Source organism: Periplaneta americana, chromosome 6 (assembly GCF_040183065.1).
Source record: "Periplaneta americana isolate PAMFEO1 chromosome 6, P.americana_PAMFEO1_priV1, whole genome shotgun sequence".
NCBI classification, from domain to species: domain Eukaryota; kingdom Metazoa; phylum Arthropoda; class Insecta; order Blattodea; family Blattidae; genus Periplaneta; species Periplaneta americana.
In genome coordinates this window covers 65,582,845-65,600,876 of record NC_091122.1, presented here as the reverse complement: position 1 = coordinate 65,600,876, position 18,032 = coordinate 65,582,845, and the positions used below count along the sequence as shown (strand labels likewise).

The 18,032-nt window shown below is 34.4% G+C and overlaps 1 protein-coding gene across 2 annotated transcripts in view; it reads right to left on the bottom strand.

Annotated features, from left to right (window-relative positions):
- east (enhanced adult sensory threshold) overlaps positions 1-18,032 on the bottom strand; it is a 56,236-nt gene that overhangs the window by 21,205 nt on the left and 16,999 nt on the right. For both annotated transcript variants that reach the window (XM_069828252.1, XM_069828254.1), the window contains 2 exons: positions 12,487-12,571; positions 1,572-1,665 (listed from right to left, as the gene is read on the bottom strand). In XM_069828252.1, the coding sequence (XP_069684353.1) occupies positions 1,572-1,665; positions 12,487-12,571 (179 nt within the window). The remainder of the gene's footprint in view (positions 1-1,571; positions 1,666-12,486; positions 12,572-18,032) is intronic.

The following is an 18,032-nucleotide window of genomic DNA, read 5'->3' as shown; positions in this document are numbered from 1 at the left end:
TGCTAAGAATTTTTATAATTCTCCTCAAATAAATTTGAACCCTTGAATCATTGATGTAACAGGAATCATGGTCAACCCTTTGTCACTGGGAATGACCCAGTTCACAGTGTAACTTTTAGTTTTTGGAATTTCAATATGGTATTAGTAGAGATACCTAGTGTTTACAAACCAAAGATTCGCGAAATACTGTTTTTCAGCTGACAAAAGCAAAAATTTTATGTTTCAAGTCTCTTCAGTCAAAATCGTAAGTTTGAGCTCTCGAAATAAGACGAAATTTTTGTTTTTAGCATGAATTTATTCGAAAGTAGTGTTTTTTCAAGAGAAATTTTAATTGAAAGTGGCAAAAAAAAATAATCAGACTAATTTCTTTTAAGACAACAAATGATGCCCACACATACGGTGGAATCTCATTACCACGTTTTCTTGTTTAGTACATCTATTTTTGGACGTCCCAGCCATTAAACATAACATTAAAATTACACGTTTACATGTTTGACATCTCCCGCTTACTGCATTCAAACTTGGCCGTCAGCGGCCATATTGATAAACAATCGTACATCGTGCGCACATGCATTTTCTCTCCCATTCTCAACCTATGCCAACAAAGGGATGCTGCTACTTCGTTTCCATTAGAAGAAGACGAAGGAGGACGAAGTCCGATAGTATCGTCAGTAATTTCTTTCATTGTTGGTAGAAGTTTGTACGTAAGCCACGAGTTCGTATGCCATGGATAAGAAGAAAGTAAGTCATATTACAAATGAAGAAAAATTGAACATAATTCAAGAAGTGGACTGCAACCCACACATGAAGTGTGTTGATATTGTGCGGAAGCTCAACATTCCTCCATCGACACTGAATACACGAGTCAGCAAAAGAAAAAAAAATCGAAGCAGTGTATTTAGAAGGAAAAAGCGGCAAACGAAAACATATATGTGAAGGTCAGTTTCCAGAGTTAGAAAACATGTTACTAAAATGATTCAAACAAGTCCGTGCTTCGAGTACACCAATTGATGGCACCATTGTTCGTGCTAAAACAGCGCATTTAGCACTACAGATTGGACTTTCGGACTTCAAAGCTTCAAACGGATAAATTGAAAGGTTCAAGAACCATCACAGCCTAACGTAAGATGTTTTCGAGGCGAGGCTGCAAGTGTGAATACTGACACTGTCGAATTGAGGAAAAATACGACACTTCCATTCATTACAGAAAAGTACAGCTCAAATTATGTTTTTAACGCAGATGAAAAAAAAAACGTTTTTCAGTAGTACCGGTACATTTTCCCGTATATGACGTTCAAATTTTTTAGTTCTTAGAAAAATGTACTAACAAGATTCTACTGTATATGAAAGTGATATTAACAGAGATTAATTGTAAATGATTAAAGACCAACTATGTTTGTTTGCATTACCACCACCTACGATACCGAAACATGGCAATGAGCACAATGTTCAATCATAGTACATACATGCACTGGTACGCAATTTCATGGGCTCTGGTTATTAAATGTTAAATAAATTATATACTCTTTGCACAAAACTTCTGAGGTAACTATTATAGTAACTTTACACACCTCTGAGACTTTGTATCATCCTTACAGCTAGCTTCTGGGCTTGCTGGATCATTAGAAATGTTGTCCGAAGCCACCTGGGACTGACTGCCAGTATCTAAGAGAGAAATGAAGAGAAAAAAATTTAAACTATTTTAAAGCCACATTATTAAATTGAAGTAATATTACAATGACAAATATATTCAAATAAATATTCTATTTATCACATATTGTTAGAAATTATAATCTTATGTTAAAGAGCTTTAATAGCACAGTAGAAGCCTGATATATCGTCTAATTCGCATATAACAGGATAAGTGTGTTCCCTGGGGAAAAAGAAAACACCATTATTAGTGAAATAATTTTTAACTGTTCAGTAAATTATTCTACATTACAATTTATCACTAACCCAATCTCGAATTGAGAGGGAGTCCATGCCATTTCTAGACCCCTATTGTTGAAATTATGTAGGATTGATGATTCTGAATAGTTTTGTAAAGTGGCTGGAATGTCTAATGATTTAAAAACAGAATATCTAACTTCAGGCACAGAGGAACATTCACTTATAGAAGACAAAGGTGTTAAAAAAGTAAAGAAATTTAAAACTTGGGATCTATTTTGGAAAATAATGGGTCAACTGGATCTGAAATTGAAAAAAGAATCAGTGATGCAAGAAAAGTAGTTGGTAATGCTCTGGAACAATTACATTCTCTACAAGACAAAAATACATATTTACCAAGCCTTTGTTCAGAGCATTATTTTATATGAGGCAGAAACATGGACAATCAATTTTCAACAATCGAGAAAACTATTAGCCACTGAGATGGGCTTTTGGAGGACAGCAAGAAAATCAAGATGGGATAAGATTAAGAACAAAGTTATATGGGAAATGTTAAAAGTTAAAACTAATATCTTGGAGGTGATAGAAGAGAGTAGCCTGAGATGGTATGGACATGTCATAAGAATGTCGGTAGAGAGAATACCAAAGAAAATTTTTAATTGCATCCAGAAGGCAACAGACGAAAAGGAAGGCCAAAAGAAAAATGGATTGACAGAGTAAAGAGAAGCATGCACAATCAAGGGTTTACAGCAGACAGAGATTTATGAATAACTAAAATTAAGTTTGGATGAAGGAAAACCATTATTTATGGAAAATTTCTGTTAGAAAAACTGGTGAAAGATTTATTAAAAGATCATCGACCATCTAATAAGGATTCAGAACAATGTTGACAAAGTTTTTAAAATCATAAGAAAACATATAATAAATATTTAAAAATTGGTCTATTCAAGATTACTGAAAAAAAAGAAGTGAAATTGTAGAATTTGCAGGGAGTTCTTTAAAATACTGATTAAAATCTTCTGAATAATAAAATAATTGTTTCAGAATGTATAGGAGATAAGATACAGATACATCAGCCCAAAGTCAAAATAGCAAAGAAAAATAAGAAGACGAGGATGATGATAATAATGAAGAAGTAAATGAGATGGCACTGAAAGTAAAGATTTCGTATGTTAATGAATTGTTCAACTGATCACACATATATAAATAAATTTCATGGATGGAGAAACAATGTGAACCCAGAAACGATCATTCACTGCATCTTGCAAGTATAAAACAAGAGAAAAGGTGCAGAACAGAATTAACAAAATTTCTGTAACTTATATTCATACCTTTTACTCAACAACCAATAATTGTAAATTGAATAAATCCGCTTACCATCTACTGCATATTTTTGAACAACTTTCGACTGATTTCACATCTCAAATGTACAACAATGCTGATGTATGATCTATAGAATGCTTATACAATGAAATGAAGAGAAAAAATGCAGATGAAACTACTGTGCATTAACACGACAAACAATACTTCTGGACTTTTCGAAGACAAATAGGCCTACAGTAGGTTGTGTAACTAGTGTATACTGAGTATCGTACAGTCAGTAAACACAAATTTGTGCAATTGGCAAAGTCAAATAATGCATATAAAATAAACAACAGACACATAAAAAACAACAAAAGTATCAGAAACACTCAATAACATTAACATTAAAAAACTCATTAATATCATAAAAGGGTTTGTTGATCGACCAACCAGACAAGTCTGTTAAGAGACTTCCTTTCCATGTCGGAAATTTATTTACAATTTTTAAAGACATAATAAAATAATTATTCATTGTTTTGGTTAGCCTACACTTAGGTATATCAAAAAGGTCACGGTTTCTGTTGTTGTATAGGTGAACATCATTCCTATGTGTCAACATTTGTGAATTATCATTGACAAAATTTAGGGCTTGATAAATATACAGTGATGTTACAGTATATTTTACTTTGTAGGAGTAAAGCATATACAGTAACTTATAAGTTTTTCTTTTATATTCAAATCATGTTTAATTACTTAAATTTACATATATGTCCGATTTTCCATTTTTTTTTTTTTTTTTTTTTTTTTTTTTTTTGTGATTTCAAAAAGAGAATGACATACTGAGCATTAAAAAAAATTAATAGTTCTAGGTGCTATAGTTTTTAATATATTACTTATTGAATGTTGATATTACATTATGTACTTTTCGAGGAAAATACAATTAAAGTTTTCACTTGTTTTCTTATCAACTATAAGAAAGATTTAGGTATTTAAGAAGCACTGTGTAAAACTACGTCCTAGTTTAGTATGTAAATAAAGCCTCTGGGTAGCGCTAGATGTCAAAACATAGAAATGCAGTTTTTACACTGAAAATTCGTTATTTTGTTCCCCTGTAAAATTTCCTTTTATGACTTTAGGTCCCTTTTCACGCAAAGGGCCACATAATAGTAGTACATAGTCTTTTTTCCTCGTCCTTCCACTCCACCATTTGTTACTGTACAGTCCATCTTCTGATACACTTGTGATTAAGCTATAATGTGGGGGGGCAATGTATATCTCCCAACTGTGTTATATCAGACTTCTACTATATTGTTAATTTGTTTACATAATACATAAATAAATACATAATATTAAAAAAGTTACAGACATACATAAAAAGAAGTTTTATTGCCACAACTCAAAATTCTTACACTGACTCAAAATATGAAAAAGGGAAAGTGCAGTAAGTAAACAGAATGGCCAGAACTTCGGAGATGCAGAGGGAAAGATAGTTCTTGTTCCATACCTATGTATTCTATATGGTTTACTTAGTCAAAAATCGACGAAATACATTATTTTCTTCTGTGACCATTCACTTGGCCACCTGCTGTTAAAATGTATACAAAAAATTTACCAAGGTAATCTTGACACAAGCAGAGAAGTGGTGGGGAATAGCTTTGATGAGTGTTATGCCAATAAAGAATGCAATAGAGACAAAAGCTTATGAGGATATTTCTCATCCATCAGCCAGTTCCAATTCTATAGGTTCTGGAGTAGTATTGCACACTGATGGACTTGGTTTATGGAAAGAAACTGACTGTGTGTTGTAACTTAAGGTAGTAAGTTCTGTTTGTATTTTGTGTCACGGAGTTTGGCTGCTAATTCCGACACTGCAAGGAGGTTTTACAGTGCTGCTTGGTAAAATATGACACATTTAGTTTCTGTTCAATTCTGAACCTTCTATTACTGTGCCATGTGAGGGAATGTATTTTTTACTTTGATGCCAACTTAAACTTTAACATTGGGAGCCATGAAACTTCTAATTTTATGTCGTTACATTTGCATCTATGTGAATGTACTGTTATGGAATGGTTTCTAGCTTTCATGGCAACGTTGATTTTACATTTTAAATTTTTTTTGTGAATGAGGCTTCACAATACATAAACTGAACTTGTAGTGAAGAATCAACTAACCACATTAGTGTTCATTTTGCCCAGTAGTAAGTAACACAATGTTGTTGCTTGGGCAGGGTCTGATTGGTGGAACATCACGTAAAAAACACACTATTATTATTATTATTTATTATTATTATTAGGTATGTCTATAGTCAGGAATTAAATTAAATAAAATTAACAATTATTTTCATTTCTCCCATCTGAGTGTGGCTTTACTGGCAGGGACAACTTTACCTTTTCTTAAACTCAATCACTTTATGTTACCATACAGATAGTGTTGAACAGCAACCTCATATGTGAAAATATTCAATTTTTAAATTTCACAGTAGAGTGAAAAAACATTTGAATACCTTGATAACGAAAAAATATCTCAACTCCCTCGATATATGTAGTAAAAAAAAAAAAACACACACACACATCAATATAAAAGAAAAAGACTCAACATCACACTTGTATATAAGTATTGTATGGTATATATGTATATCAAATGGTAATTGATGTAAATATGTTATAGTTTTACTTTTACTTTATGGGATTAGAATTTTATATATATATGGGCTATTCCATATGAAATCGATCAGTAAAAAACCTCGCATTTTTTATATTCTAATTTTTTCCCTATTTATACAAGATGCTGAGGAGAGTGCATTTGCAAAAATATACTATCGAAAGTCAAACGGTTTTCGTATTGTTGAGCGACAAATTTAGCGTATTTTAGAAAAACAAGCCTCTTTCAGCACTCAGAACTCTGGAACCATTTACTGCAGAACATTGAACGAGAGCTCATTTTGAAGCTGACATTTGGTAGGTAATGATAAGAAGTAATCCTTATTTTTATTGTATACAGAGAGACAGATAATCTAATTTTACTTACTTTTAGGCTTTTTGCTCATTTGTAAAAATGTAAAAAAAATATGGAGAAAAAACCTTGCATTATTAAGAGGGATTCGGCATTGTTTGCTTAGTGTCATGGCAATAAGTTTTGGGGGTATTAACTAAATTATATTTACCGACCGATGAAGTAGAAGCAGGTGACGAACAGTTAATAAGAGGTAAAATGACAAATAGAAACTCTAACAGAAATAAAGTAGATTCAATCAAAACTATAGATACTGAACGAAACTACCTACTAAGAGATAGGCATCAGCAAAGATTAAATTTTCCTAAAATCAGAAAAACTTATTATTAATTAAATAAGGTAAGAAGACAGGTTTTGAAAATAAGATAGAATTACGTCAAGGTTTTTTTTTAAATAATAATAAAAAAAAATTGAAAAATAGAGAACTAAGGTAGTTATTAAGGTATTCCGATAGTTATATTAATTAGTAAAAGTTCAGAAGAAAATTTGACTTCATAAATTGGTTAACTAATATATTTTAATTCCAATAAGAATGCAATTATAATAAATTTATTAGATCATAATAGAAATCATAATAGAAATGAATCGATAATGAGTACATGCGACATAATGATGAAACTAAATTGAGGTTGATTATGTAAGCAATTTGTCAAGCTTGTTTTTAAGCAGGCATGCGGTAGTCTTCGTAGAAGTTACGCAAACGTTTCTGCTGACATGAAAATATTGTAAGAAAGAAAGATTAACCTACATATGGAATGTACCGATTCAGCTATTTCAGGTTCATGACTTACAGTATGTCGACATCTGATCATCTAATTGGAATAATAAATTATTATGTAAAATAAGACCTAAATATTACAATTAGATTTTTTGAAAAGGAGCAAATAATTAAGGTTTAAAGTCTTAAGGGTTATCACGATTGGTTTAAACATGCACTAAAACAAGACGTAAGTGCAAGTTTGAACCAATAAATTATTGAGATTTGCAATAGATTAATTAGTTTAGGAAATTGTATATTTATTATGTAGAACTACATTTGTATATAGATCTTTTGTTAAATTATTAAGTTTTGTACTTTTGTGAACAATATCAATAAAGCTATCTATCTATCTAAATAAATTATATTCACACGCCTAGACTTGAAAGGCGCAACACAGCAAGCACTGGCCGAGAGATGAAGATAAGCCATCATTGGGTGTCATTTTACTCCTGTGTTTATGAAAACCTGTGACAAAGCTAGCCCAGCTATGCGCTACTAGACGAAACATCACGTGTTTATGTCTCCTGGCCTTGCTTGCCTAGGCTAGCTCCCGCCTCACAGTCAGCTGGTTAGCTCACGTGCATACTATTTATTTTCTTTATTTAATTTTTCAATACTTTCTTATTAACGTTGCACCAATAAAAAAAATAGGTGTTTATTTGTACTTTCAATGCGGAGTCTAACTATATATTTTTAAAATATTTTTTCGTGGGCAAAGGTGTCTTAATTAAGAAAAATCTAAATTTCTCCATTTCCATAAAAAGTAAGAAAAACTGTTTACATGTCAATATAAACTTTAACTTTTCAGCATCAAAATAAACCATGATTTTGATCATTGGGTGAAAGGGTTTCGGAGCCACAACAGTTTAAAGTTGCCAATTTTATGAAAATACGATAAATTAAAATATTTTTAATTTAAACAGTATGAAGTTCTGATGCCTCGAACTTTGCACAAAGCATTGTATCATAGTTGTCTATGGACAGAAAAAGTTTCATTGTATTTAAAAATTGCAAGGTCAATTTTCTCTATATTTCGGTTGATTTGAGATGGAATAGCCCATATATAAAAGTAAAAATATACATCCATAAATTAGAGAAGGATTTAAAAAAAAATCAAACACTATCAACATTAAATAAATTAATCACCTCCAACTTCGAAAGTGAATAAACTTTTACCACTTCTGCTAAGTTAGAACATACAGCTAAAAGAAAACTAAAACATGTAGTATTACTTTGTAATGGGGCATGTTGTAAGAAAAAGAGGGGGGGGGGGGGGAACACGCACGCGCGAAAGATTAAACCCCTGCTATCGTATGTAGATTTCACATAACAGAAGATACCCAACATGCATATGTAAGGAAGAGGATCAGTCGATCATATTCTCTTAAATTGTAATATAATTATTTAACACCGAAAGGAACATATTAAGCTGCAGCAAAAAATGAGGGGGAGGGAGATGGCCAGTCCATAAAAATGAACTAATAACCACATACTAAAGAGTATTATAAATTCATAAAATTAATTATATTTGAAAATAATCAAACTTAGAAGTAAGACAAAGGTGTCCACTGCTGTGGAGTAATGGTTAGCATGCCTAATCATGAAACGAACGGGCCCAGGTTCAAATCCTGGTTGGGACAAGTAACCTGGTTGAGGTTTTTCCGGGGTTTTCTCTCAACCCATTAAGAGCAAATGCTGGGTAACTTTCGGTGCTGGATCCGGGACTCATTTCACTAGCATTATCACCTTCATCTCACTCATGCTAGATAACCATAGCAGTTGATAAGCATCGTAAAATAATCAATTAAAAAAATGAGAGAAATATGAATAACTTCCTGGAATGTACTGCAACAATTTCTGAAGAATTTTAAGGCTAGGTTTATTTAAGCTTTCATTCATTCATAGTATTCTACCTAAGGGCAAGTCTTTCACTGCAAACCCAGCTTTCTCCAATCTTTCTTATTTTGTGTGTTCCTCTTTGTCTCTTCATATGATCCATTTATCTTAATGTCATCTATCATCTGACATCTTCATCTGTCCCGAACTCTTATCCCGTCCACCATTCCTTCCAGTGCATCCACCAGTAGGCAGTTTCTTCTCAGCCAGTGATCCAGCCAATTCCTTTTCCTCTTCCTGATCTGTTTCAGCATCATTCTTTCCTCATACACTCTTTCCAACACAGCAGCGTTTCTTATTCTGTCTGTCCACTTCATACATTTCATTCTTCTCCATATTCACATTTTAAATGCTTCTTTTCGTGTTTAAGCTTTGACACGTAAATATGTAAATAAACTAACAATAACTGTATAATTTATATTTAACTAACTGTTGCAGATTAGATAAATTACAGAGTATCAGACTGAAGAAAATTAACGTACCTAGAATATTGCAGATATCCAGTATTTCTAACAATTCACACATTAGACTTACATGCACTGTAGAGAAAATCGATGACAATTATTAAAATCATTAAATGTACAATATGCAAACCAAAACATATATAAAACTTTTTAAAATTAAAACATTAAAAGTGTTATAAAATGTTAAAAAAGTAATATACTTTTAAGAAAGTTTCATGTTCTAAATAAGTCACGCGTGCACGCACGCACGCACACACTTCGATTTCCAGCTTCTACGACACGTCCCAGGAAATCAAGACATACCAGAGAAAAAAAAAACAATCAAGATAAATGTCAAATTGAGTTTAAGTTTAATTTGGCACATATCAGAACACTACTTAAGAATATTAAATCAGTAAAATATTGTACGAACTTAATGTCAAGATAAAGAAATACTAGATGTATTACTAGTCCATAACAGGTTTTATACAGTAGGAAATTTCAACATAAGGGATTAAAACAAATAAACAAAAAAGTAATACAATTATACAGTACAAAGTAACAGCATTCAGCCATTGGTACAATTATGTAACATCAAGACATTAAACTAAGGATGGAATTAATGACAATATTAAGAAGAATCAGCATGTAGTATTACTATGGATGTAATGGGACATGCACTGAATGAAAATAAAACAAAAACACACACACATACACGCATTTGCGCGCATTGTCAGACACGAACCTCTTATGAGCAATACTTCAGCTTCAAATCACTTTGCTGTCTTAGAGGCTGCTTGCACTTCACTTCACAATAGATTTAACATAAACTTGACAGGATTTGAATCCAGACCTTTGATACACAAAATGGATATTATCCCAGTTCGGCTAATGATGCATCTTGCTTTTATTTAAAGCTTCCTAACCTATCGGTACTGTAATCCTTCTTGGGCAATAGTGGGTGTAAGCTAACAATATCCATTCATAATTATTGTATCAAGTATTAAACAATAATTGTACAAAGTTTCTAAAAGAACTGAGTCCAGCTTTCCCTGATGGTGGACAAGATGCATTTATCATCACATACATCCAATGATACTAGTTCAATACTGTAGAATAACTCTTCTCGGGTTCTCAGCCAGGTGAGTTGGAGATTAGCTTTCAAGCTTTCGATGGCTAGCTCTGCCATCTTCTTCAGGAAATGAAGTGATGTGGGACCATGTCTCCGGTATATATGCAATAGTAGGGCTTCCCGCTGCGGGCCAATCAGGAGCTAGTTCCTAGTCCCGACCGCTAGGCGCATTCTGATTGGTGGAAGTGGTAGCCAATCAGGATCTAGTTGCTTGTCCCGACTGTCTGCCGTGTGCTGGTGGTCAAAGCATATTGATGGCAGGTTTCCATGCTGTACTCAGCTGTAGACCCCCGTCTCTGTTAAAATTATTGCTATCTAGCTGGATTTCAATGGCTTCCTTGATAACCAAGTCCCAGTAACCTGATGTCTTGTCCAAAATGGTGGTAGCGCCAAAATCTATCTTGTGACCAGTTTCTATATTACCCCAATAAGTCTGCAATAGCCCAACACAGCCTAGAAACTGGTCACAAGATACATTTCGGCACCACCACCATCTTGGACAAGACATCAGGTTACTGGGACTTGGTTATCAAGGAAGCCATCGAAATCCAGGTAGATGGCAATAATTTCAACAGAGACGGGGGTCTACAGCTGAGTACAGCATGGAAACCTGCCATCAATACGCTTCGACCACCAGCACACGGCAGACAGTCGGGACCAGCAACTAGCTCCTGATTGGCTACCGCTTCCACCAATCAGAATGTGCCTGGCGGTCAGGACTAGGAACTAGCTCCTGATTGGCCCGCAGCGGGAAGCCCTACTATTGCATACGAGTATATACCAGCTAGACATGGTCCCACATCACTCCATTCCCTGAAGAAGATGGCAGAGCTAGCCGTCGAAAGCTTGGAAGCTAATCTCCAACTCACCTGGCTGAGAACCCGAGAAGAGTTATTCTACATCAAACACCGGGAAAGCCTCAAATCATACCTAGTTCAATATTGTCACTGCTATTGTAATGTCTCAGCCCAGTCTTTTCTAACTTCAACAGCACACAGCAGGTACTATGTTTAGTTACTAAACACTCGATAAAAATTTTTTACATATAATATTGATGTAATATTCACTGGGGAAAAATACCAGAGAAAAATTCGTAGAAAACATTACCAAGAAAGGGTTCGTATTTCAAAATTCTATTACAAGATAAGGTAGAATATGGTTCATGTGTATATTTTTCTGCTGACAAAATGGCCAGCATTTCACCAAACAGAGACCCACTGTTGTAACAAAAATACGCTATAGATCCACTGTTGTAACAAAAAGACGCTGCAGCTGATTCAGAAAGATATTACGATGTTAACTGTACACTATGTATTTAAATGACAAAGTTGTTCATTTTATTTTTTTTTTCTGCAATAGAAATTCAGAATTTTTAAAATGTATGGGATGCGCTGTCAATGTAAAAAATGTGCTATGGCAATTCACTTTATAATGATTAAGATTATTAAATATGTATAGATATGGAATTAAAATTTGGAGCAAGTCTTGATGGGAGTCCACCTTATATAAGCAACAATTTTGTATGACTGTCCACAAGTAGCATACATGCAGGAGTTCTTGTTCACTGCACGTGCGCAGTGTGTTGTAAGCAAAACTTACACAATAAAGGAGCTCCAAATTTTATTTCCATATCTGTACATATAAACACTCAAATATTTAATAATAATAGTAATAATAATAATAATAATAATAATAATAATAATAATAATAATAATAAAACAACAGAATCATACCAGGAATATGGCCAATATAAAGCACCCATTTTAGAAAATGGATGAATTGTTAATTGAAATTAATTTACAGGAACTTATTCAATGTAGAGAAGTTATCTGTATGTTATTTATTATACAAGAACCAATGTAAGCACTAGCCAAGAGTTTCTGGAATACTGCAATAAACTATGATCTGCCTATGAGGAATTTTAAAATGAAGAAAATTAAAAACGTCAGAAAGAAGACAAATTTAATTGAAAACAAACCTGATGACCATATTCCCTGCAGATATATGTACTGTACTTCAAATAGTTTTAAATAAAAAAAATAAACAGCACAAACCAAAACTTCGATATGAGTATGTTGGCTTGAGGCACTTGCGACTTCCAAAAGCAAATGGATCCTTGGAGTTTTCAGATGTTCCAGTCTGAAACAATAATTTCAAACATTAAGCCTTATTTACAACATACATTTTAAGATAAAGTTGTCCTCGATGTTTTTGCACTTATCATGCCATGTTTATGAACTTACAAACAAGCTAAAAATAATATTAGTTGGTTTCCCATGTCTTTAGATATGGTCACAGGAAAAATAACTTTAAACTCTAATAGCCTGATAGTGTGGACAATTTCACTTTGAGGAATACGAAGAATAAATTACACCCTATATATTATAGTTAATGACGATGAGTGATATAACTGAATTTTGGTGTGGACATAAAGTAATCGATAAATTTGGACTGAAGCCTTTCATTGAGATACAGAGTTCCTTTAAATTACAGTAAAATCCCTCGTATCCGGCACCCAAATAACCGGCAATACCAAAACAACAGCACTTTTGGCTAGCCCCCCCCCCTCCCCCCCAAAAGTCATTCATGCGAAAGGGGAGTCAGATGAAGATGTAAGAGTGGATTGAACATGCCGCATATTGTTTACTCTTTACATTGTTCACGCATGAAAACATAGACAGAAAACCCTGTTATGTCCCTGAAGATTGGTAAGGTGTCACTTGGGCCTTGCAAACAATTCGCAGAGATAATGTCTTTAAATTTACCACTTGAACTCGCCCGTTCGAAGGAGTGTTTGAGGAGTCTAAATAGGAAAGTGTGAAATTCTGTTCCTGCAGCTTCATTCGAGTGATAGATATTATATATAAACAAGAAGACATTAGAGATATGTTAAAGAGGTTCAAATCAACGAGCGCTACTTCATCTTCATAGTTGCGATGTTGGCTACACTGCTCTTCACGTCACATGGCCGCTACTTAAAATTGTCTTAAGGTTTTGAAAACATTTAGTATTTTTTACGCTTTTATGCATTACAATAAATTATGAACTGATGAATGTACATACATTACTGTATTCAGTACTCAAAATAAACATTGTACGTATTTCAAAACTTTATTTTTAAATTCTATATGAAAATTACTAAATTCAAACATGGAAAAAAAAAAGTTTGTGCAGTACAGTATGTCTGTACATTACCTATAAACGTATTTTCCAATCATCTGGCACTGGCTTTGTCCCACAGTTGCCAGACACGAGGAATTCTACTATACAGCAATTCTCCAAAGAATTTAAACAGGTACTAAAATGATTAGCATGAATATGTTGGAAGCTGTGAGAGAATGTAACATTCTAAATAAACTGATTAATCTCACTGAACTAACATACTCTAAAACATACAACAGAATCAAGATGCAAAATAAGGTAAGCGATAAATTTATAATTAGATGTGGAGCGAAAAAAATAACTGGTTCCCCAAAGGTTTTTTTCTCTTAAGTCTTAATTACGTGGAACTTGACTATAGGCCTGATGTGTGCAGTGTTACCAAGGGGGGGGGGACACATTGAATATCTTCAAGGTAAGGAACTAAACTTTTTGAGTTTCTCTTTCCATTGGTACTATTTTCATGCACCTCAGATTCATAGAACATAAATTACATGTGTTCGAAACCAGAAAGGTTTTGTACAAGATGTCTACAAGCTCTCAATGAATTCCTCTGTATAAATAAAAATCTTAAAATATATGAAACAATTACACGACCAACTATTCATTATGGAAGTGAAACGTAGATACTGACTAAAAAGATGGATTACAACTAATGATATGGGAAAGAAAAATATGTAGATTTTTGGAAATAAATGAAGATGGAGAATAATATACAATCTGGAAATTAAAAAACCAGTAAAAATCTCCAGATATTATAGCAGAAATTAAGACATGTTGATTAGAATGGTTAGGATGTCATTAGGATGGAGGATTGCCATATCCCAAAGAAGGTCCTGAAATCAAAACCCGAAAGTAGATATATTAGAAGACAAAAACCTGAGATAGATGGATAATGATGATTTGAGGGCTCTGAGTGCAAAGCGGTGGAGACTAAAGCACAAGACAGAAAACAGTGGGCTAGTATTTCAAGGGAAGCTAAGGCTAACTACAACAGCCATAAAGTTGAAGAAAAAAAAGAAGAAAGAATTCTTTAACGTATTACTGTATAAACCTGATTCAGGATACCTCGTTTAACTTTACCTTTGAGGAAAACCATGCTAATATTTTATGACACTAAAAATGGATCATCTGGCAAGCTGCATAGCCCTTCAAATAGCTCAAGACATCATGTCGAAATATTGGGAAGCACGAATTCATTGTTAAATCAAGAGCATTAGATATATAACATAACATTTTGCGCAGGAACATGAACACTGGACTGAGGAGCAGAGGAGACAATTCGAGTTTTCACCACTCCAGTCGAAATACAGGTGGCACTATAGAAAGAATGAGAGGAAATATCACAGGAGGACGTCCAGGCTTTGATCAGGATCCTGCCAAGAAGAGTCATACTTACTTACTTACAAATGGCTTTTAAAGAACCCGAAGGTTCATTGCCGCCCTCACATAAGCCCGTCATCGGTCCCTATCATGTGCAAGATTAATCGACTCTCTATCATCATATCCCACCTCCCTCAAATCCATTTTAATATTATCCTTCCATCTATGTCTCGGCCTCCCCAAAGGTCTATTTCCCTCCGGTCTCCCAACTAACACTCTATATGCATTTCTGGATTCGCCCATACATGCTACATGCCCTGCCCATCTCAAACGTCTGGATTTAATGTTCCTAATTGAATCGCACTTTTTAGAAAGGAACTAAGTCAAAATTTGTCATTTTTATTTCTTCTGATGAAATGATTAATACTTCCAAATGCAAAGATAAACAAAGGAAGGAACTTAAACGTTTCCCTGTATCTCTAACATCGAGTTGATGTTTATATTACGGCACTGGTATTCATGAAAGTAAGTCCTTTTGCTCTCCTGAAAAATAGAACATTTTGACTTAGTTCCGTTCTAAAAAGTGCGATTCAATTATATCAGGTGAAGAATACAATGCGTGCAGTTCTGCGTTGTGTAACTTCCTCCATTCTCCTGTAACTACATCCCTCTTAGCCCCAAATATTTTCCTAAGAAACATATTCTCAAACACCCTTAATCTCTGTTCCTCTCTCAAAGTGAGTCCAAGTTTCACAACCATACAGAACAACCGGTAATATAACTGTTTTATAAATTCTAACTTTCAGATTTTTTGACAGCAGACTAGATCACAAAAGCTTCTCAACTGAATAATGACACGCATTTCCCATATTTATTCTGTGTTTAATTTCCTCCCGAGTGTCATTTATATTTATTACTGTTGCTCCAAGATATTTTAATTTTTCCACCTCTTCGAAGAATAAATCTCCAATTTGTACAATATTCTGGTCACGAGACATAATCATATACTTTGTCTTTTCGGAATTTACTTCCAAACCTATCACTTTACTTGCTTCAAGTAAAATTTCCGTGTTTTCCCTAATCGTTTGTGGATTTTCTCCTAACATATTCACATCATCCGCATAGACAACAAGCTGATGTAACCTGTTCAATTCCAAACTCTGTCTGTTATCCTGAACTTTCCTAATGGCATAGCCAAGAACACTCATAGTGGTAATAAAGGCAAGAGATGGTAATACTGGGTACTGATCATAAAATGAACAGTTTTGAAGTTTTAAATGTATTGTTTCAAATATATAATCAATAAATCCTCTAATTTCGTTTATGCCATAACACTCGTATATTGTTCTTTTTATTTTTAACAAGACTGTGGTAACATTAAATTTATGTAAACATTCTTAAAGATGTAAATCTATGTGGAAATAGCTAATTTTAAAATGCTATAGTTGAAGCAAATTCAATTTTTCCACATTCAGATATGGTTTCTGTTAAAAAAACTAGGTATCACAGTTTCTTTGGAGGGCAGTGTACTAGCAAGGAAATTCTGAAGCAAAACACAAAATATACTCCCACCACCACCACCACCACCACAACAACAAGAAGTGAAGCAGGTTAACACACATTGTTTCAGGCAGTCCACACCACTTCTTCTTTGCTACAGTACATTCGAATTAGTGTGACATTTTCTTGCACAGATAGACATTCTGTACTTCATGTCTCTACAGAGCTATTATTATGAAAGGTCCCAGAAAAGAGCGGATATGTGGAACAGGTTAAACTTACATAATCATACCTACATTCATTTTAACTATTAAAAAAAAATCTTTTTCCAAATTACATTACAGATCAAAGCAATAACCACATCAACAAGTAATATTCAGCTCTGTCATCATCTACACACAACAATATGTAATATGTTGTGACACCCGAGAGTCGATCACACGTCCCACAGAGGGCAGGGCGTGCGAGAAGACAGGCGACGTGATGAAAAAGGTTGCAGCCGCGCAGGTCTGGAGGGGACGGATGTAAGGGGAACGTCTGCATGCCGAGAGGGCAAGGGGAGGTGCACTGCGGCGAGAGGCGAAAGGGGACGCAAAGCTATAGGTGCTTCACTGTGCGAGGTGAAGGGGGGGGGGGGGGGGAACGAAACCTCCCGAACAGACGTGCGGAAACAGAAGCCGCGAGTAAAAGGTGGAAGACACCAGAAACGGAAACTCCCAAAATCGTACTTTCTGGAAACTATGGTTTAGTAATAAATACAGGACACGAGGAGAAGTGAGTTCAGTTTTTGAACAGCAAGCCAGTCAGTCTTGTGTAGCAGTGAAGCCAGAGTTCGACTTGAGTGTGTGTCCACAACTGTGCGAGCGTCCAGGGGAGTGCGGCGTATCCGGAGTCTGTGGTTCGACGTGCGGTGGACTGCAGTTGGGGGACCTGAGTTCGAAGTTCAGTGGACTGTCTCTGCAAGTCTTGAGTTCGATATATTGTGAACTTGAGTGACTGAACTAGAAGAACTAGCCAAGGCAAACGAACTGTGAACTGAGAACTAACAGTTTTGTTTTGTAAACAGTGCTTTGTGAACATTAGTTGAGATTAGCAGTACATTGTTGTTCTCAATAATCCAAGTGAATTGTCACTGTCATCTGTGGAGTGCAATAACGAATACTGTGTTGCTGTGTGGAGTGGAAATCCCATTGTTGACGAGAGTGTTTAAATTCAATTATAGAAAGTGATTATTGTTGTGAAATAAAAGTTACATTATTGTTTTTGAATAAAAGTCACAATATGTAGACCTAATCCTTGTACAAATATTTTAACATTTGACTATTATGTAAGTGTCCTATTATTCGTAATTGTATGTACACGCTATTATAAGAATGTATTCTTATATATACACCTAAGATCTGAAAATGTTTGTCGAATAAATCACAACTTTTACCACAGTTAATTTTTGACTGAACTTCAAACAAAATACATATATTTCTTGCAACTGCTAACAATTATCACATTTCTTCAAAACAGTCATAACCAAAGATGAGTCATGAGTCTACTGCTATAATCATAAAACAAAAGCCCAGTCTTTCCAATAGAAGTCGCACGAGTCTCCATATCCAAAGAAATT